Genomic DNA, 21,675 nt, shown 5'->3' on the forward strand with positions numbered 1-21,675 from the left:
CTTGGAAAGGAAGGTTCAGTAAATAAAAAAGTTAACTAAATGAAGGATAAATCAAACTAGCTACTATAATTAAGAAACCTGCTGAGTAAACAACTTCTCTTTCTGATACCTCTGAAAAATCAGTGATTAATAGTAAAGTTTTGTTAAAAATTCTTTACTACCCAAAGGCAGCATATTACTTTTCACAGCTGGGCTACATGCTTAAACTGTACTATACTATGTTCTAATACATCCAGTTCATTCAGATGGACTTCACAAAGCTTAAGAGATTTAGGGTTCCAGATGATGTGGCTCTGACCACCTCCCGAAAGACATCAAGATTTTGAGGGCATTCACCACTCTTTAGGACTTGTGCTCATCCATATTTCCCTCTGCTTAACCAGAGGTACGTTATCCTTAGTCACCAGTGAGTACAGAACCGCATGTAAAGGTGCACACCGAGCTGGATTTCCAGCTCAGGAGTCTCTCTGCATTTTAAGCAGCTTAACAATTTTTGAAGCATCTAGACCAGCAATTTGATGAATAAACATTTCCTCTGACAAGCAGCTTGCACTCACCTTCAGTATGGTTTCCCGACTTTTGGTATTATACAATAACAAAAAATTGTAAAAGCTTTAAAATTTTTTTTGTACGTATTGTATTTCCATCAATGTAACTGACTTTTACAAACTACTTAAGAAACGCTTAAAAATACAAAGACTATAAAAGAACACTTCAATATTCTGACTACTTTGTACATCGCAATCCCATTGTACATATTTCAGAGCAGTTGTGGATGTGGCGCTTTTCCCCCCACGATGATGGCCAGTGGCCTCTGGACCGTTCCCGGGCAGCGCTCCGTGAAAACTCTTCGCAAGCCAGCGGTGTCCACCGGCTACGGGGCAAACTGCGGGGATCAAGCGGCGGCTCCGCGGGGATGGGACCGTGCCCGGCGGAGCGGAGCCGGGCGGAGCCGTCCCGGCGCTGCGGAGCGCCCGGGGCTGCGGCAGGGAGCGCAGGGGGAGCGCCCGGGGGTCCCGGCGGCGCTGCGCGCCCGCTACCCTCGCGTTCTCCGCCCGGGGACGGCCGGAGGCCAGCGGAGAGAGGCAGCGGCGTCCCGGAGCGTGTGCGGCGGGGCCTCCGCACCTGCCGAGCCGAGCCCCCGCCCCGCGGAGCTGCGGGAACAGCGCGAAGGGATCTACACGGGCTCCTCAGGTAAGAGCCGAGCGGTCAGCCCGGCCCGCGCTCCGCAGCGCAGCGAGCGTTCCTTGGGCGGGCTGTGCCCAGGGCGGGCTGTGCTGCGTGTGAGACTTACCCGCACCAGGCTCCAGCAGAGCGAGAGCAGGAGGATCGGCAGGGTCCTCATGCCCGCCGAGTGCCCGTTCGAAGGCGCTCCGCGGGCCCCGTTGGAAGGCGGGGAGCGGGGTCCGGGTCCCGCCCGGCACCATAGGGCCCGGGGCCGCTGCCGGCTCCCCCGCCCCGCGGGCAGCGGCGGTGGCGGCTCCCGCACCTGCCCCGCTGCGACGCCTCAGCTCCCGGCCCGACCGCGGCCGTGCCCGCCGCCGCTCTGCGCCGAGCTCCTCCTCTAGCCCCCGGCTCCTGCCCGCCCGCCCGTGTCTCCCCAGCCCCTCTCCTCGCCTTCCTTTTCTCCTCCTCCCTCTCGCTGCCGCCGGCGCTCCCCCCATAAGAGGTGCGAGTCGCTGCCCTGAGCGCCCCCCGCCCATCGCTGCGCCCCGCAGGTGCCCACCGCCACCCCCGGGCTGCTGCCGGGCACCGGATGCTTCTTACCCCTCTCTGCCCGCTCCCAGGTGCCGGAGAACCCCCTCTTCCCGTGATACGCGCCTGGGGAGCCTGGGTGCCAGTCCCGGCAGCGCATCGGCGCCCGCACCGGGGTGCCTTTTGCCGGTGAAACCAGTAAGATCACCGAACACAGACCCCTCAAGCCAGGCAAGCACGAAAAACGCTGAGGGGTGAGTGAAGTGATGCCTGGCAGGGCCCGTTTTACCACTGTGTAGAGCAACAGCTGTATCTTTCTTCCCTACAACTCTTTATTTTTTTTTTTTTTTCGAGTTCTCAATAGAGAACCAAGAGTTTAAAGCAACTCCTTGTTATTCCTTGGCAGTTTACACCATGCATGGATCTGGGTTTTGCCTCACAAGGCATAGAAAGTACACAGTTAAGTGATGTGTTAGCACATGCCTTGTGTTATAGAAAAAAAAGTGGTTTTATATTGGCTTTTAGCTGTGAATGGGAATATATTACAGTTGCCTTTCCATTGACTTAATATGTGTTGTAATGTAAGTATTATGTACTAAAAGGGACTGAGGAGGCAGCACAAAACTCTCCTAAATAGCCCCTCCAAAATAACCAGCTACAAGCAAAGCAAGGACACTTCTATCAGAAAAGCTACAGCGAATTTTAATTTTTTAATTAATGTGCAAAAATTATTTTCACATATTAAGAAGAAATACCTGATAATAACATCTTTGGTATCATAAAAAAGAAATACTACAAACTAATAAACAGTCTTATAACCTGCATGCTGAGAGCAGAGGGAAACATTAATGTAGAAAGAAAATCTTGTAGGATGGTATATTGTCAGGCTATAAAAGTATTCTCATTGTAGCAGGAAAGAGTACCTCTTTGGATTGACTTGATCTGTATGTGACAGATGGACTGAAGGGCCAGATTACATCTACTCCTGACACAGCTGGTTTGCAGAGGAGACTGGTTATGCCATTAGCTCTGAGATTCCTGGGCACGCTCGCAGGTCAAAACTCCTAGACATGGAGAATTGCACAGTGCAACCCCTCTGATTCCTGAGACCAGTGTCCGAGATTCCTCTTCAGCATCCTGGTTGACACAGGCAGTCTGGATCAGCTCCTCACAATTTCTTAAGAGCTATCAGTCTTTCCAAAATAACAACCTCAAAACCAGTTCTTTTATCGTTCACAAGAAGCTGATGTTTTATCATCACTGCAAGGCTTTCCATTCTTCTCTCTTTAGAAGTTCTTTCTTGCCCTTTGTGATGACTGGTGTCCTGCTAAGAGAGCAGTCATTCTGATGAGGGGAATTAATACATGCCAAGGCTCATCAGGTTCATCAGCAATAAACTCCAGGGCAGTGCCTGTGCAGAGGAGCCACCAGGCAGGCTGTGCCCCAGCTGGGCTGCCCCAGCAGCTGAGGACACAAGAGTTGCCAGGCACCAAACCCCAGTGTTTAATTCTTCGAGCAAATAATTCATTAGGCTGTTGAAGCTGAGTAGCCTGGGAAACCAATTAACAAATTGCTGTTAACGTTCTGTGTAGAAACAGTCTTGGGAACTGTCATCATTATTCCTTCTGTGGAATGACAGAAACTAATATCTCAAATATTAATAGTCCACATATCCTAGAACTAGCAAAGAAATTTTGAAACTTACATCTGTTCTATCAGAAGATTGTACACAGATTTTTGTGATGTTTTGTTTTCAATGAATCAACATTTTTAGGTAAAAAGAAATATCATCAGTTATTTTTCAACCCTTTCCTCTGTTGCTGTTCCCAGTGACTCTTTGACATGAAAGAGACAGCAGATGAAGGAGATGCATAAAGTACTAGTATTTTTGTTTATATACAGCTAAGTGCTTCTTTTTCTCTAAGAAGAAAACAAATTCTTGATGGATGAAGTCCAGAATTCATGGTTCAAGTTCTTTTCACTTAAACATATCACAGTTCAGTGCTCTGTTACAACAGATGTAGAAGGGAAATGAAGAACAAGAATGAAACTAGAACAGCTGTTCATATATAGAGGTAAATAGAAATGAGACTGATATTCTTAATCAGCAAAAAACAGATAGGTTTATGAAAGAACAAATGAGTCATATAAATTTAGACAGAGTTGATTTAATGACATTTCAAAGAAGGGACTGTCAAATTAAAAGGAAAAATTTTATGGAGATATCCATGAGGCACAGGACTGCAAACACACAGAGAGAATGGAGTCCAAACATGGCCAGAAATTCATCACAATAGAGGTGGTAGAGAAGTAAATGCATTTTGACTGAAATAAATAGTATTTTGGATCAGCTGAGTCTGGGTGTTCCTCAGAGGGCAGTAAAAGTGGAAATAGAAAGTTCAGTGACGGGCAATGGACCCAGTGGCAGGCAGCGCCAAGGTACGGCAAGTTCTCTGCTCTCACAACACATTCAGGACCCGAAAGCTTTTCCTCAGTTCCAGCTGTTGGAAGAATCTGCCTGCTGAGCAAAGGTACATGCCAGTAGAGCTATAAGTAACAATTACTTGCTCCCTGGCCATCTGTCTGTTTGGAATTCTCTAATACAGTGCTGGCAGTAAATGGCTGATTAGAGTTTCCATACTGAAGTAATGACACCAACCTTCTTTGAGCTCAATTCTTATTTAAATTGTTGATGGAGTTCAAGATGCTTTGGAAATTTGTATTTTACCTACAAATCATCTTGTTCTGTGTATAAAGTCTCCAAATCCATTGCTTTCATTGTTTAAAAAGAGTTTTCTTTTGTTCAATCGTCTTAACATTTATTGCTCACATAATGCATAACATAGAGTTGCCAGGAATACCTAAACTGCATGAAAAGTTTTGAAGGGTTTCCCTCACAGCATGTGTACAAGCCATCCTGAACAACGTGCCTCTTGCAAGCGTGTCTGTCTCTTGAGCCGCTCAAGCTGTTTCATGTGTTTTGAGCCCTGCTTTCCAGACCACAGAGAGTTTATGTGGAATGCTGTACTAAGTCTCATTGCCAAAGGAGTGCTCTTCCTAGGTGTTCACACTTTTCAAAGACACTAGGTCTTCATCAGATATTCCTAAATCTCCCAAAGGCACTCTCTACTGTCATCCTGCATTTTGTTAGGTTGTTTGTTTGGGTTTTTTTCCTGCAGCCCAACTATTTAAGGAAAGATTCCATCAACCTTGGAAATAGATTTTAGAAAGGGTTTCCAGGAAAGAAAGATTGCAACTAATGTGTGTGCAATTTGGATCTTTTACACTGGAGAAAATTAAACTTCTGTAAAATTTTAGTGTCAGTAACTATTACCACACTTGATTTTACTAAGCCTCTCTCAAAGATCAGATAGAATACAACAAAGACGGCTCCAGGCTTGAGTGAGGCAAACAGTGTGTGTCCTGCTTGTGACAATGGGATTTCAGACCTCGGGCATCCTTCCAGGGGATGTGTGGCTGCAGCACCATCCTTTGAGAAGCAGCACAGTGATGCTTCTGTCCAACTCTCTGGCATCAAATACTGTAGCTGCAGTAAGAGGAGAAAATGAAATTCAGGTTCTCTGTGTTTTATCTGAAGATCCAGATGGTGTCCAGAAGTTCTAAAATTTTGTCACCATTACCAATCATATTATGTCCCCATAATCTCTTGAACCCTGTGTTGTTTTCTAGGCAGAGAAGCAACACCACACAGAGTTTTCTAAGGAAAGGCTGTCCTCAAGTGTGTCACCTCAGCTTTTTCATTCTCCTCCCTCTGAGCATCCCCAACAGTGTCCTGCTGTGTCTGGCCATGAAGAGTAGCTTTATGATGTTGCTGAGGGTACATCTTCTAGTGGTGAGGCTCATACTGCTCCACAAAACACTTTTTTGGCAGAGGCCTGTGGTGTGGCATTTTGCCAATATCAGCACCCCAACGCAGAGATTCCCAACCAGCGACAGGGATACGGAGAACCCTCCGGAATTGTCTTTCTGTAATGTGCAAGTAGCTTGGCTACAAAAAGATGTTTCTGCCGATCACAAATACAAAGAAATTCAGTGAAAACAAAGACACTTTTCTGTCTGGTTTGTTAAGTTCAGGACTGCTGAAGAGCTTATTTAAAGTGAGGTCTGTAACTGTGAAATCCTCAGTCAGAAAATGGCACAGGGACACTTTTCACTGAAGACACAGAACATAGTCTGCAGTACTTAGTGTAAAGTATACAATTTTATTCTTTCTGTCTTTCAAATTTAGAAGACTTCTATGTAATTTCAAAAGAGTGAGAGAGATCCCTTTAGTATAATGAACTCTTTCAATTTCTTGGCCAGGGTATCCAATTTTTCTGATTTCCATTATACTCAGATCCTTATTATACTCATTAAATTAATAGGCATTCAGTTACATTTACATGTGTAGGTGAAGTAGAATTTGATCTTTTAAATTTATAGGTTAAATTTAAAATAAAGAAGTTGGGTATTTGGCATAATGAAAAGTACTTGGCTAATGTAATTTTAACTCTTATTTGTTTCAAAGCTCTATATTTGGTCAGTGCTTTTTATTGAGAGTTTACTGGACAAGAAAACATGAAAAGAAGAAAATTCTCCCATTACTTTTAGGTGTTTTGTAATGGTTAGTTAGTATGTTTGTGTTTATTTTTATATTTTTTTACAATTTAAAGTAAAGGGTAGATCTTCCAAAAAAACTCTAAATACAAAACACAAAACCTACAGAAAAAAAATAACTGATAAAGTGGCATAAAAGGCTTTAGAGGAATAGACCAGACTAAGTGCAGAAGGGAAAACAAATGAAAAATAAAATAAAATACAAGTAGTGTTTATCAAAGGGAGTTATCACGTCATCTAGCATGAGATAATACTTTACTGAGAAAAAGTAAGAAAGTATCTTTGATACAAAGAAAAGTCGTTGGATTTGTTCTAGATAGCTGTCAGTAATGTGTTTGATATGCTGCCATAGAAATTGCTAGTTGAATTGATGATCTATTTGGTTCAAATGTGATCAAATAAGCCTGACTAGTAATGCTGATGTATAAACAGGAGAAAAAAAGAAATAGCAGTAAAGTTCCTCAGAGATCAGGCCAGGGTCCTGTTTTATTCCTTTCAGTACTTATTTTCATCTTTGACAAAACAAAATTTGCTGCTGATTCAAGGTGCTGTCAGTAGTAAGCAGTATCCAGAACTGGATCACCTGAAGTCCTAAAAAGTAGTTGGAAATGTAATAAAGCAAGATGGAATGTCATGTGCTAAAAACAACAAACAAATGTTACCACCATAAGCTAAAGGGCAATAGCAGGAAGTCCTGTGTATACGAGTCAGTGTGTGGCAAATATGAGCATTAATGTGACATGGCTGTGAAAAGTAAGTGTGATCTCATGGGACAGAGACTTGTTGTAGAGTTAAAAAGCAATGAATGAGGTCTGGTCAGGTCTTATCTGGAGCACTGCATATAATTTTAGCAATCTGCAGTCAAGAAAGATGAATTCCGCAGATAAATAATATATTAATGAAGACCAAAGGAATTTAGAGACTGTTTGGTGCAATTGCCAGTGAAAATGTAAACTGATATTAAATATGTCATCAGGAAAGGAACTATGTGGACTAAAAGAAATTTGGCAGAAAAATTGGTGGATTAAGCTAGGTGAAAGTAAATGTGCAGATTCATATCCAGGTGCCTGTTCTGGATGAATATTTTAACAGTGAAGGCAAAGAATTTTTTTTTTTTCAAGATCGAACATGATCAGCCAGTTGAAAGGATTTTTCTGTGGCTCTGTGCACAAACAATAGACTGTGATTTTCTCTAGGTCTATTCCAAGCCACTATCCTACTTTGTCATAAATAATCCTCCAAATTTTCTGTAAAAATCACTGTTCCACAGAAACTCGATTGCTGGAATTTTTTTCTTTTTACACAGAAAAAGTAGTTTTCTGTACAGAGTACACACCTTTGTGGAAAATTCTATTTTTCATCAAAAGTCAGACTATTTTTGCCAGAAATACAAATATTTAGCTTTTGGATAAATATTTCTATTTGGGGCTTTTCAAAACAAGCATAAATTTTGCTAGAGAGGAAACAGAAGTCCCTACTAGGCTCTACTTTCTGAAGTTTTTTTGTTCAATGGAACCTTTTCTTGGAGCAGAGCAGATTTTAGGCAAATTTCACAAACTGCATCTAATTTTTTGGTAATCTGGGAGTATTTGTATCAGGAAACCTGTACTGGCTGCTTCTCCAAAAAAAAGGGGAAAATACAACATTTAGATTTGTAGTAAAGCATGATTGAAAAAAAGACATGAAGAATCCCAGCCATCACTAGTCTTGGTAAAGGGAGAGGGGGAAAATTGCTTTTATGTAGTCAAAAGATTAGGTGCTAGTTTTGCATTATTTTAAATCTTGGAGTAGAGCCAAGTAAATGTATAGTGAATTTTCAGTCAGAGTAAGTTGCAGTTCGAAGTTGTTTTGATTGTCAAGTTTTTGTATCTTTAGGATAGAACTTGGTTTACATTGTGGTGGTTTTTTTTTGGTCACTTCAAGAAGACTGAAATGCCTCTGAAATTAAGAACATCATTCTGTCAAAGACTTTGACTAACCATAAGCCTAATGGATATAAATAAAGCAACAATTTTAGAAAGAGGAGAGATGAGATTTCAGTGTAGTTATCAATATGAGGCTTGGTTTCTGTTGCTTATCTCAAGCCTACCCAGGAGATAGAAAAGGAAAAATGTCATCATTGATGTAATCGAACTTCTAAACACTATAAAATGACTGTCTCCATTAAAAGAAAAAATCATCATGTAGCAAAGTAACAACACTGTAAGTGAAGCCTAATTGTCCAGTGTAATGTGATCTGAATGACACTCTGATCAGGAAAGGATTACTGAGGCTTGTATGAAGAATTTTCCCACATAGCAGGAGGGTAAAAGAAATACGTATTGACAAAACAAGCCCTTGTAATCCACAGGAGTGTTCCATAGACAGAATCAGTACTCCCCACTTCAGGTCCCAAGTTAAATAGAAAGCACTGGGGAGGCAGGAAAAGGCAGGGCAGTTGTGCTATGGGCTGCCAACCTTAGTGGGTGAAGACAGATGGGCATTCAGGTGAACAGGTGCTCTCTGGAGAATGCAGTATTAGGAGCAGAGGTATGCTCTGTCCTTCTCTAGATGACACCTTTGGTACTGTGTCTTGGATTGAGATGGGCTACCTGGTTTGAAAGTTGTTAGAAAGGGTTGGATAGAAAATGAGAGCCAGACCCGTGGTGGCAGAGTGGCCTAGCTGCAGGGGGACACAGGGGGGATGTCACTGAGCAGAGAGCCTAGTGGATTGGACAGCCAGGAGTTGTGTTTCATCACTTATATAACCCTGGATGCCTACCTTTCCCACTTTCTGGAAAAGTGTATTTATTGCTATGGTATTACGCAGAATATAGGTCTTAACAGCTTTGTCTCTGAGTAGATGAAATAAAGTGCTTGTAGGCCCTAGATGCTTACATTTTGCTGGAAAATAGGTGTCCATGGATAAGATCTTGCCCCATATTTCCTCAATTATTCTTTTAACAAGTGCTAACTCAACACTGAGAATGTAATTCTGAAATCTCTTTAGCTCTGGTCCTAGGGAGGTGTTGAGAGTCCTTGGGTTTGTGCAACTGCACTAGATATTGAGAAAGCTCAAACTGGAATCAAGGAACCCTCAAGAGAAAATTGGGTATTGCTTTAATCCGTCGTTTTTGGCCCAGCCCTGTTCACCTTGAGATCAATGGCAATAGTCCCATTGGTTTCAGCCGGGAACAAAATCAAGCATTTGGCTGTGAAACCATGTAAATTCTACTCAAATCTAAAATTTCCATAAATCATGCTGCTCTTTTCAAGGTGAGCACAAAGCTGGCTGGGCTTCTGATCACTAGAGGAATGATGGCACAGACCCTTCCTTTTTTAAGTATCCTACATCAGCTATAGTGTGGGGCATCTCATGTACCAAGGAATGATATGCACTAAATATGCCAGTAATTAGTTAACTCAGTCTCCACAACTGAAATGCCAGTAGAACTTTTCCCCAGTTGCAATGCTCTTTTGGACTGAGAACTTAGAAACTGATTCTAGAAGTAATTTCCCTGCTTTAATATATACTATTTTTAATGGAATTGTGCAGAATGATTAGTGAGAGGCAAATGTCAAAACACCAGACAGAAACTGACTCACCAGTCATAGGATTTAATATTAAGGTCAGGCTATGGAAATAACAATGGCGCTAAGTCTTGATTATCTTGTGCCTTGTCCAGTGATTTACATTGGAGAAAAATGACTGGAGTGGATATAATGTGCTAATTTTCCAAATTTGGTTGTATTTTATATATTCCTTCCACACTTGTTAGCAATGACACAGGGCACAAAGCAGTTAAAAAAAAGACAAGAACACAAAACAAAGGAACAAGCTCAGAATGTCCTAGAAGATTATTATGAGCAATTGTCTACAGGGATTTTAAGGTTTACTCTTTTTTCTTTTTAGGCAAGATTGAAATGTTGACATTCTGTCCAAATAGAGCATAGCAAGAGCACACAAAATCCATGCTTTTTCTTGCTAGTTATTCCAATTTCCCCTGCTTTTTCTTAATGCATTTGCATGTGCCAATTGGTAACAAACCTTTAATGTTGATGCTTTTTATTTTAAAAAGAGCTTTCATCAGAACTTTGATTGCATGGACTGCTCTGTGGTAAATGAGCTTCAAATTACATTATGCTTGAACTAACTGCATCTGCTCACTATGAGTATCTCAGTCCACAGTGGCACAGGAAGACATGAAAGGTTGTCAGGTCAAATGCTGATACCAGCTTTCAGGCAGTACAAAGCTTCCATGTTAATGATACTTGATACTCCTTCTGTATTACTGAAACTGCCCCAAACTCTCACCCTGTGTCTTTGTAAGTTCTGTCCCTTCACTGCTAGTCATCCCTCTGTGCTGCTGGTTTGTGTTTTGGCTGTAGAATGTTGATGAATTACAGGCTTCAGACTCAAAGTGTCATCTACTCATGTTCTCAATTTTTGTTGTGTTTGATTATCTCAATGTTTATTGGCATGTGGCCTTTCTCCACTACTGTCTACCTGCCTTGTACTTACTGGACATTAGATAACATTGGTAGCAATTTCACTTTGTTTTCCTCAACACCTTCTTAAGGTCATTTTCCAACTCTCCCTCATCAAGCCATGATGATAACTTATCTTGGGAGTGCAGTGTTTGGTCAATATATGGATTTTAGAATAGCCAGTGGCTATGATTTTGACTGCAGTAGCCACAGCAACTTCAGTACAACTTAATTTTGAATATATTGTTCATAGAGGTCACTTACCTAGCTGAATTTGAAATTAAGAGCCTTTCAGTTATTTCTGAATTATGTGTTTCTGAAAATTAATGGTATGTTTTTCTATTCTCTTGTAGATACTCTGAAATATGAAGGGCTTGCCATTCTGCCAAGGGCTGAGTGCATTGATTATGTTAATGCAGAAGGGAAGAAAGATGTGACACTGCAGAAATGATGCATAAGAGAAAAATCAAATTCATGGAGGTAATACAAACTTGAAGAAATAGTTTATCATGGAATGATCCAATCAAAGAAATGTTCATGGAATGATAAAGTGTGGAAAGGTCTATAGGATGATACTCAACGGTCTGTCACTTTCTATGGAGTGTGATGCCTCTGAACCTCTGGGTTAAAGAACACATGATGTCTCTATGTAAGGCCTAAATATTAGTGTAACTTTCAAATTTGGTAGAAGGTACATAAACAAGAATGCCACGCCTTTTATTGTCAAAAACAAGAATTTCATACAGGGGAGGAAGCTCAATTAAAGGGTAGCTAAAGGGTAAAGCCCTGGCAAGCAGCAGAGGCTCTTTAAAAATACCATATGGGAATTCAGACCATCCCATTTTAGAAAGAGAAAAAGAAATCCAGCATGGCTGAACAGAAAGGGTAGGGAAAGTTAATAGATGCAAGAACCTTCAAAAGCTGAAAAGATAATAACCAGAAAAATCATAAAACTCCATATAATACACATGAAGAAGCAGAACAGGACAGGAGATGAACTTCCAAATGGCACCAGTATTAATTAATAAAGTCTTTTCCACACACATCAGAAGCAGCAAGCCTGATAGACCATCAGTATAGCAAACAGAGGATCACGATGCATCAACATTTTCAAAAAGATAAGCCTTAGAAAAAACCCCAAATGGATTCATTCCACCTGTGTACATAATGAAGGAGCAAGTACAGAGAGCCCACCATGGCAGAACCTTGATCATAAGTGATGTTTCAGGAAAATATGTCTGTAGTCAAGATTTTTGTAGAAGTTTATGGAATAAAGAGACAGGAACAACAGTAACTACCAGATCTGGCAATATTCCCAAAAGATCTTAGATGAATTTCCAAGTGAAAGAGCTGAGCTGCTAACTGAGCTGCTAATAGTGTGTGATGTTTCACTTAAATCTTTGGTGCAGAAGGCTGGCAGTGAGATCATATGATACAAACTTTTAAATGGTATTCCAGGGAACAAGTATGGATGTCATGAAGATGAATAATGAAAGTTTACTGATACTCTCAATACAAAGATTAGTTAGGACATGAAATTAAACTACTAAGTTACCTTTTTCACACAATGCACAGATGATTAGACATTTCTAGAGGATGCTGGTGGCTAAAAATGAATACAGGATAGAAATTGTAACAAATTAATGGAAGGAAAGCTTAAAGAGGGTTAAGCACAAAGATATTACCACTGGCTTAGGAAACACTTTAAATACAAATCACTGGATTCTGGGAGAATAGTCACCAAAGACCAACTGTCCCATTTTAAAACTCTTCTGTACATATTTGCTGTTTGCTGCTGTCAGAGACAATGTGTTGGATTAGTATGGAGTCCTGGTGTTAGCTTTTATGTTCCAATGGTTTTATGAAGCAAATTAATTTCTGCTAGCTGTTGTGCAGGTAGTTAACAGGCAGATTCCTTCTCCAGAATCATCCTCAATAACCTGTATCTGCACAGGATTTGGGATTAGAAGTTACTCCCTGGAAGATGAACAAATGAGGCCAATAATTCCTGTTTATTTAACTCTTCTTCATCTCTACCCAAAATATGTAAGAAGAAACTTAAAGATAAAAAACAAATAACAGGAAAAAGGAAGGCGTTATCAAAACTCTGCCTTTTAGTTTTGGTTTTTTTCCACACTAGTTTTAGTTTGAGTTTTCCCTTTTGATTTTCATACACTTTGAGTAACTGTATACACATTAGTAAATACTAGTTTAAGTTGCATGTTTATTTCTTGCTGACAGGCAAAATTATTAATATTTTTATGATAATATATTTATCCAAAGTTTGCTTAAGCACTTTTTGTGTCCACCTAATTGTAAGGAAATGGAAAACTGAAGTCATACCAACCTCAAAAGAGTTTATTAAAGGGCAGAAACAGCAACTAGAAATATGTGTTAGCCAAGACTGTTGTACACTGTGTTCCCAAACTAGTAAGCACAGAAAGATCTATTTCAATTGATATTTTATTTGGCATATAAATTTACTCTTATATCATTTATTCAATAAATTAATCAGGTACAACATACCTCATACAATCTATGGATCCCCTCATACTAGAAGTTTAAAATAATATTCACAACTGGAGCTCCAAAGAGCTGCAGCATATCTGGAATGACCCACAGTATTTCTCTACTCTCCCCTAAGAATTTGTATTAGCAACCTATTTCTGCAGCACGGCTGGCCTGTCTCAGAGGCTGAACTGAAAGGTCTTCCAGGATGGTCTTTATTAGCTCTTGGCAGCACAAATGTGATATTCCTGTGGTATATCATGTTTTCCTAAGCCAAACTAATACAAGGAATGTCCATTTAACACATCTCCTTACACAGGCTGAACATTACAAAGTGATGAAATAAAAAGTAGCCGGAATATATAAAAGAGACAATACACCTCTCGAAAGGAAAATCAGTATTTGGTTTTCCAAGGGGCCATGCAGAAGAAAAGGGATGCTCTCAGGTATAGTGCTACAGGTAAAAGCATACTTGGGAGAAAAAAGCTTCCTCACAACTCAAGTATAGAGCACACAGGAGAGAATGACTTTTGCAGACACTGTTAAGACTGAAAAACCTCCTGAAGGGAGCTGTCCTCATATGAATGTCTGGTGATTTTGGACAGTCAGTGAACATCATCCTGGAAGAGCTTCTTGTTGATACTTTTATCAGTGACAGGGAAGCAACTGATTGAAGCAACACCAACTAGTAATTTGGGAGCACGTCGTTTTCTCCAGTGCTGGGTGAGTAACTGGGTAGAAAGAGTCAATTGCTTCCATGCTGCTCGGGGAATGTGGGACAGTTTTTCATGGACTTTAACATTGCTTATAAGTTTGAGCTGGTAGGGCTGCTGCAGCAAATTAGATGTGGGGTGTCTTGGTAAAAACTCTGTGCACACAGAAAGGACTATTTACTTCCTTGAGTCTCATGAGCCATTTATGGATACAGTGACAATATGGCTGGCTTTGACTGTCTTATTTCTAAAGACTATTCAGATCTCTCTCACAGTTAATTTTTATTTTTTTGGAATCAAGAAAAATATGGCAGAACATAAGTTTAAAAAATGTTGGCCAAAGAATGGCCAAAAGGAAAGTTTTAAATTGAAACCATCCCAAAAGCCCCAAAATCTATTGCTAATGGACAAAAGAAAAAGCTTTTCAGAAAATTCCAGGCTCTGTCTTGGTACGTGCAGACTACCACAATTAGAAGAGTTGTCAGTTCCTGCTCATTTTTCTGGAAGATTCTAATTTCCAAAAGCATGCATCAATGTGTTGCAAGACTTTGGCTATGATTTTAGGACCCCATCCTAAAAATGTGCTGCTGGGTGAAGACTAACCAGCTTTAACACCACAAGGCTGGATTGAGTCCCAATACAAATGCTCAGCCTGTTTCATTATCTCCAAATATTTATACTTAAAAATGTATTTCAGTAAAAAAAAATGTGCATTGTTTAGTAACATTTTCTCTGGAATTGCCCAGAAAGAGAAATATAAAGAGAAAAATAATTTTCTCCAAGGTCAGTATTGCTGAGATGAATACATATCCTTGTTTATTATTTCTGTTTCAAACTGATTCATTCCTCTGTAATAACTTTCTCTGGGAGATAAATCTAATCTCCAAATCCTTCCTACTGAATTGTAAATAAATCAGATAAAACAGCTATAATCTAGTTTCATTCACAAACAGAAAATGGAGATTTTAAAACTTATAATTGGGTATCAGGACAAAGAAAATTAAATACATTCCTGAATGCTAGCACAGGCCTTTGTTTCAAATTCCTCATTCCAGATGAAGTGAATTAGCCCAGATTTTCTGCTTGAAGGCTTTGGTAACAATGCTTGGTTATGAGACCAAATATTGGACATTTGATGGCTTTTGTGTCTTTCTACCTGATCTGCACTCACCAGCTTTAAATAAAGTTCTGCCAGAATGGGTATTGCAAACATTTCAGATGTTCCTCAGAGATGGCTTTCCTGAATTCAATCTGTGGGCTGGGGGCTGAATTTCACTTTCCTGAGCCTGAAGGCAACATTTGGTCTTCCCTTGGAAAATCAAGAGATGCTCTTCTTAAAATTTCCTTGAGATTAAATTGCAGCATCTGCTCAAAATACTGAGGGAAATTTGAACCAATAAAGTTACTGCATTTCCAAAAATACCAGAATTGAAGAAAACACACAATTCTTCTGGGAGTTTTTTATGTTTTAATTGATAATTAAACGAGAACTAAAATTTCTTTCAGCAGTTCCCAAAATGAGGTTTAATAGCTCTCATGAACTGTCTTCTATACTCCATAGTATATGCCCAGCCAGTAAAATATCTTCTGCCAATTCCTGCCGCCGAATGAATAAAAATATTAAGACCAGCTGCATTAAAATAGCTGGAATAAAAAGATGGCAGAAACTTTTTGAAATGCTGTCAACATCGTTTTGATTAAGGTTATTTCAATTTCACAGCAGTTGACCTCAAAATAATAATAAAAATTGTTTTCAAGTATAGTATTACCCTGAAATTTTCATTTTAGGCCCACATTTTTATAAACATTTCTTTACAATAGTTTTCATTCACTGGACATGGAGAGAAATGTCTGTTTATTTATAGACTAATACATATGTCAGCTGAGGTCTCAGCCTTTTAAAAGGAAAACTTCTCATGTCTTATGAACTCATACTAAGATTTAAGATAAAGGGGTTTATTGAACATTGCAAATTTGAAGCCCTGTCTTAAAGGTGGTCTGCAAAAATTGTATCTGGTTTTCTAAGGTTGTGAGCCCTTTGTGATGACACTACTGGCCATGTATGTGCTGTCTAACATTGGTAAAAAAATGGGATTTGAGGAGAAGATGGTTAGGGGGATATTGTTTGGTTTTGGTTGTTTTTTAATTTTTTTCCTATTAACTTTAAAAAACCTCAATAAATATCAACTCTTACTTTGTTTTGTTTAATTATTATTTTGAAAAATAAGGATACCATCTGTTAATACCTTTTTTCAGATGTGATGCCAAATATTTTTCAAAAGGCCTCCTGAAGTTAAGTGACAAAACATAAAGAGCCATGAACACCCAGAACTTTTTTGTTAGTAGGAGAGAAAATTCTTTCTGTTCTGAATAGCTTCAGTTTCACTGCCTTTGATCTCAGGATGTCACTTCTGATGTACAATATGTCACTATTGTGCTGATCTTTTCAGACAGACTTTACAGTCTGCTCATATTAATAAAAGGGATAGCTGCAACCTCTTAGCTGCAACCTCATGAAACCCCATGTACTATTGAGAGAGGAGATTTTATTGTAGCTTGTGTTATCTAGCAAAGAAAATCACAAAGGAAGAGTTGAGGTTTTCCAGAAGTATTTAACACATTTGATTAAATTACTTAAAAACTTGCCACCAAAACTGGCCACAAAATTTTCCAAAGTACAAAACTTTTGTTCTAGACATCTATAAGCTCCTAGAATCTTAAAATCCAAATAGGATCAACCAGGAAAAAAAAAAAGTAATTGCTGGAGCAATGGGAGAGAACAGCATTTTAAAGGATGTGTGTTCAGCTTTAAATGAGAACATTGGTGAAGGGAACTCACACAGAAGAAAAATCTTGAGGGAGGAATGCATTCATCAGTGCCTAATAGGGTAAAGCTCCCACTGACATTTTTCCCGTGTTTAGAATATTTCTAACATTTCTGTATTCCATTAATTCTTTTTCATAGAAAGGCCAGAACTACTACTGAGTTCTTCTCTGGGGATGGATAAACTGATGGAATTCTTCCCTTTTGATTCAGCCATTTTCATAAAATTTCTGGCAATTTAGGATCTATGTTTCTGCAGTAATAGGACAGTCTGGCTTTTTGGGGGTTGTACTTGAATGCAAAAAACTCTCCTTGTTATATGATACTACATATAAAGTCCACTGTAAACAAAGAAAAATGGAATTTGACAAAAATATTATTCTAGATGTAGTTTTTTTAAGTGATAAAATTGATTTATATTGTTCTAAGAATACATCCTTAGGTCTAGCTTTATTTTAACATCAGCCTTAGTCATATCATCCCATATACTGGCAATGGTAATGACCTAAAATCTGCATAGCCTTTACTTTCAGGGCTCAGCTGATATTTTTGTTTTCATAGGGAGGGTGAGACACACACACAAAAAAATAAAATGGTAAAATAACAATAAAATAAAGAAAAATAGTAAAATATTACCTATTATATCCAGTTTTCTATATTTTACCGTGTTTCTGTTTTTCATATGATTTTGAATATAAATACTCACATAGGAAATATTTTGGGTTGGGTAAAATCATTATATTGACAACCAGACATGGATTACTTTGAGATGGATTACTTCCCTTTTTTCTCCCATGACCTGCTATGCTTCTTTTGAGAGGAATAAAGACCACATTGCGCCTTAGAAGTTGCAATTCAACCAGGTAACCTGGCTCATGGAAAAGAATGAAAACAAAACATGTTTGAAATGCATTTCCCAAGCACTAAAGCTGCAAAGACAAGGATTTAAAAGTTTCAGAAGGGAAGACTAAAGGTTACCTCTAACTTTCTGTTGACCTTCTGGGTGTGTGCATTACAATTCAGACCTTCATTACATGATGGTATTCTCCCCCCAGTTATCTATCCCTCATTCAGTTCATGTACATAGAATAATTTCTTTTATTTTATTCAGTATGTGACCTTAGACATCTTACTTAATTCGTGCTATCCAAACCCTCCTTAGAACAGAGATTTGTCAATTTTCTCTATGGCTGTTCTGCTATGCTCAGTGTCAGAGTATTTGAATACTTCACAAATGGAATGGATTAATTTTCACAGCACCCAGACGAGGTGGTGCATTATTAGCCCTTTGTAGGGACCTAAAGATGAAGATCAAAAGGTGACTACGTAATTTTGTGTTCCAAGCCAAAACGCCTGCAACCTAATTGTTTAGGACTTCCTATGGTATTTTTTCCAGCAACCTACAAACTGCAATTTTAAGATACTTTGGTGAGAGTGCTTCAGCCTCTCCAATGAAATCAACACCGAATGTCAGGCAGAAGCTCCCAGAAGGGCACCTATCTCACTAGCATCCTGCAAGGACTTGCAGTGTTTACCCCCTCAGCCCCACACTGCTCAGCCTGTGACCTGCTCTCCTGCCTCTGACCTGATCAGCCAGACTGGTGGGAGAGAGGGAAGCCAGGCTGAACTGCAGCCTCTGTGGCGCCACTTAATGCCACTGTACCACGCAGGGCCTGTCTGCCCCTATGAACTGCTGCAAGAGGGGATCTTCCTTCGTGGTCGCAGCTTTTTGGAGGGACAGCACAGAGAGAACTTTGACTTCAGGCCAGGCCTGCTAACACGCCCTAGGGATGTCATCTTCTGGGGAGTGAATGCCACCTCCTGCAGGAAGTCTTCATGCCTGGCTAAAGCAAAACCACGTCAGAACCTCACAGGGTCCCTCAATGAGAGCAGTTGGGCAACCTTCCATGGCTTTTTTGAATGTGAGAGGTCTCTGGGACATAAACCATTATCACACTAGCCAGGACTTCTGATCTCAGAGCACTTCTGATCTCCCCAGTGAGTGTAGAAAAAGAAGCCCTGATAACCATCTTTAAATATTAATTGAGGCCTTTGCTTCTACCAGAAAAGCACTTTCCTCTGTTACCTAAGAAAACAAAACAAACAAGACACCAAATCCCATCTCAAGGCTCCCTTTCCTTGTAGTTTGGCCTTCAGCTCAAAACAAGGGCTTATTTTATCCCATAAAACTGAATGAGTAGAAAACTACCATTATTAGAAAGATAACCAAATTAACTCCAGCACACCCTTACCTCCAGCATGCAACAGCCTCACTTCCCAGGTTGTTCTTCACATACAAACTCTCAATTGTTGTCACCATTCAGCTTACATGGCTCTGGTGTCAGTGGTGGCATAAGGAAGGTCTTGGGCCTAAATATTCTTGTGATAAATATAACAAAGGATCCCAAGGTGATTTGTACACCTTGTTGTCAGAATGTAAGCAGTGAAATAGAGAAGAAACCAATTTAAACGTCATATAAAGAAATGATCTTTTCCTCCCTGGTGTTGTGAAGTCCCAGGACAGAGCTAACTGTGACAATAATTTTAGGAGGAGCTAGGGAAGAGAAGTTTTTTGGGTGGAGAGGTAAAAACAGCCAGGTATTTTTACCAGAGCCAAAGGAAAGGAGAAATCCTCACCCTGTTGTTTGTGTCTGCAGCGCTCTGGAGCCATCACAGGTGTGTGTGGGAGAGCTCCCACCAGCCCGGGAAATTGCTCTGGGCAGGCAGGAGATGCAATGACACTTAGGTCTCCTGACCTCAACAGAACACTTGTGCACATGACACCTTTTCACTTTTTGTTGTATTTCTTATCTTTTGAATGGCTGAATTTTCAACCATTACTTAAGTTTGGATGTTATCTCAATTTCTGAAAATGGTAAATTGACATCAGCTTGTATTATTCCTCTTAAAATGGTTGAACTGTTTGTCATGGATTTCACCATGCTCTTCTGCAATGTGCCCAATTGGTTTCACTAATTATACATCATTTTTGTATTATGTCCTGAATATTTTTTCTGTTTCTTCTGTTTCTTTCTTATGTGCTTCATGCAGACTCTCTCTTCCCCTAACCTCATGCCTTTACTTTTTCTTCCATACAATAGGTACATGGAGAGAACAGCAAAATCTTCTTAATGCTTTTAGCACCACCATGAAAAAAGAGCAATTGCAAGGAAAGAACAGCTCAAGCTCTGCAGGTGTGGACTGCAGCATACTGAGTGTTAAAATCCCAGGAGACTTACCTACAACACTTACCCAGTTATTAAATACTGACAAGATTCTGTTGCTGACTGATTTTTTTCAGAACTTCACAACATACAAAATTTTGAAAGATTTACTTAGGAATGAAGCCAGGATAACCCTCCAAACCACAGAGGTCCCCTGATTTCATTCAGTTTGATGAATTCATGATTATTTTAATGCACAATTGTTACATGCAATTGTTACCTCCTACGCCCACTCACAACCCTCCCGAGCCTGTCGAAGTTTGAGAGTCATTTGAATAATGCCCTTAACAACATACTTTACTTGTGATCAGCCCTGAGGTGCTCAAAACATTTCTTGTAATGCTACTTCAGGCTTATCCTTGTGATGTTGGTGGGCTTTTAGGAAGCAAACCTATTAATCTGCAGTATTTATGCACTTTTTATTAAACAGTTAATAATTGCAGTTGTGCATGACAAGGAAAGTGCTGGAACCATTTCTTAGAGGGTTACAAAATAATATCAAGTGAGTTTTTAATATTTTCTCTGTACTCCTGTTTCATTGGAAATCGGCAAGTTACAGAGACTTGGGAACAGTAGCTACCTTTCTGAGGAATAATTAAATGAAAAAAAAAAAAAAGAAACTGCAGTCTAGAGGTTAAGAGCTTCACAGTTATTAATAAATTTGTTCCATAAATGCTTGAATATGCTCAGCATTTTAGACACCGCAGTGGTGAACCCACATTAGATGGCAGCTCAAAAGAGGAGCAAAATAAGGCTTTTTGTACTGAGTCTGGAAAACCATCCTTAAATACTTCAAGAAAGTAATCAGCTTCCCATTTCAAGGGGAGTGAACAAAGCTCTCTCCTTGGGTTTGCTCTGCTTTGGTTTCATCTCTAGCTGATATTTCTGATTATCAAACCATTGTTATCAAACCTATGCAGTGTCAATGAACTCTATGAAATTGCCAAGCACACAACATTTTTAATCAGTAGAAGATCCATGCTGAATATTTCGTTATGCTTTATGAACAGAGAATAATAAGCTTTATAAATTTATTTACAATTTCCCAGAGAACACTACCATAGAGATATGATTATCTAATGAATTTTGCATAATTATTTAGTGCTTTTTGAATTATATATTTTAAATGTTTTTATAAACTTAATTAGTTCACATAATCTTCCCTAATATTTTTTTAATTGCAATTAAATTGCATGGAAATTTTACATAGACATTGGTATGCTAACTCTTGTAAATTCCATATTAGTTTGAGGCAGTAAAAATATTTTAAAATCTACTGTTAAATCTACAAAAGCATGTCTGGTTTCAGGCTCATTCTTATGGAGGAATCATGCATTTTTAACTTAGCACAGTCAGTCTGGTCAATGTTACTCTAGAAGTCCCGTCCCTTTGTCCTTCCCACCTCTACACTAACCCTGAATACACATGTATGCCTGATGGAAGAGCTTGTTTATTTGTTTTAAGCTGATGGAATATTTGTAAATATACATATTTTTAGAAAGTATCTGCAGTGTCATAGCAGAACACAAATGTGACAAATTAGAAATGGTGCAGTATTTGTAGGCACAATGGAGCAGCTCCAGCTCCAGGTGCCAACCAGCAGGACTTCAAGCACTTTGTCTCACTA

At 39.5% G+C, this 21,675-nt stretch overlaps 2 protein-coding genes across 6 annotated transcripts in view; one reads left to right on the forward strand and one right to left on the reverse strand.

Annotated features, from left to right (window-relative positions):
* The window catches only part of VIPR2 (vasoactive intestinal peptide receptor 2), a 49,741-nt gene extending 48,366 nt beyond the window's left edge, over positions 1-1,375 (reverse strand). For both annotated transcript variants that reach the window (XR_008437832.1, XM_053981954.1), the window contains exon 1: positions 1,295-1,375. Coding sequence is in view for 1 of the 2 variants with exons in the window: in XM_053981954.1 (XP_053837929.1) it covers positions 1,295-1,345 (51 nt within the window). In the remaining variant the exon portion in view is untranslated. The remainder of the gene's footprint in view (positions 1-1,294) is intronic.
* Positions 662-20,054, forward strand: LOC128809734 (collagen alpha-1(I) chain-like). Of its 4 annotated transcripts, none has more exons than XR_008437833.1 (4): positions 662-1,194; positions 1,788-1,949; positions 11,133-11,259; positions 19,926-20,054. XR_008437833.1 is itself a non-coding variant. In XM_053981985.1 (3 exons), exons 1-2 carry the CDS (start codon positions 798-800, stop codon positions 11,228-11,230), a joined length of 495 nt encoding a protein of 164 aa, XP_053837960.1. In that variant the 5' UTR covers positions 662-797; the 3' UTR covers positions 11,231-11,259; positions 19,926-20,054. The 4 variants fall into 4 exon arrangements, 2 of the variants coding, with proteins under 2 accessions (XP_053837960.1, XP_053837951.1); XR_008437834.1 differs by lacking the exon at positions 662-1,194 and adding an exon at positions 1,593-1,669; XM_053981985.1 differs by lacking the exon at positions 1,788-1,949.
* Positions 20,055-21,675: the final 1,621 nt, after the last annotated feature.

This window comes from Vidua macroura, chromosome 1, assembly GCF_024509145.1.
Source record: "Vidua macroura isolate BioBank_ID:100142 chromosome 1, ASM2450914v1, whole genome shotgun sequence".
Classification (NCBI taxonomy): Eukaryota; Metazoa; Chordata; class Aves; order Passeriformes; family Viduidae; genus Vidua; species Vidua macroura.

What these genes read in the sequence shown, in the direction of transcription:
- LOC128809734 (XM_053981976.1), top strand. Translation starts at nt 776, where the DNA reads ATGTGGCGCTTTTCCCCCCACGATGATGGCCAGTGGCCTCTGGACCGT. An exon ending in GATCTACACGGGCTCCTCAG is followed by an intron (nt 1,195 to 1,787) that starts GTAAGAGCCGAG and finishes GCCCGCTCCCAG; the next exon opens with GTGCCGGAGAACCCCCTCTT.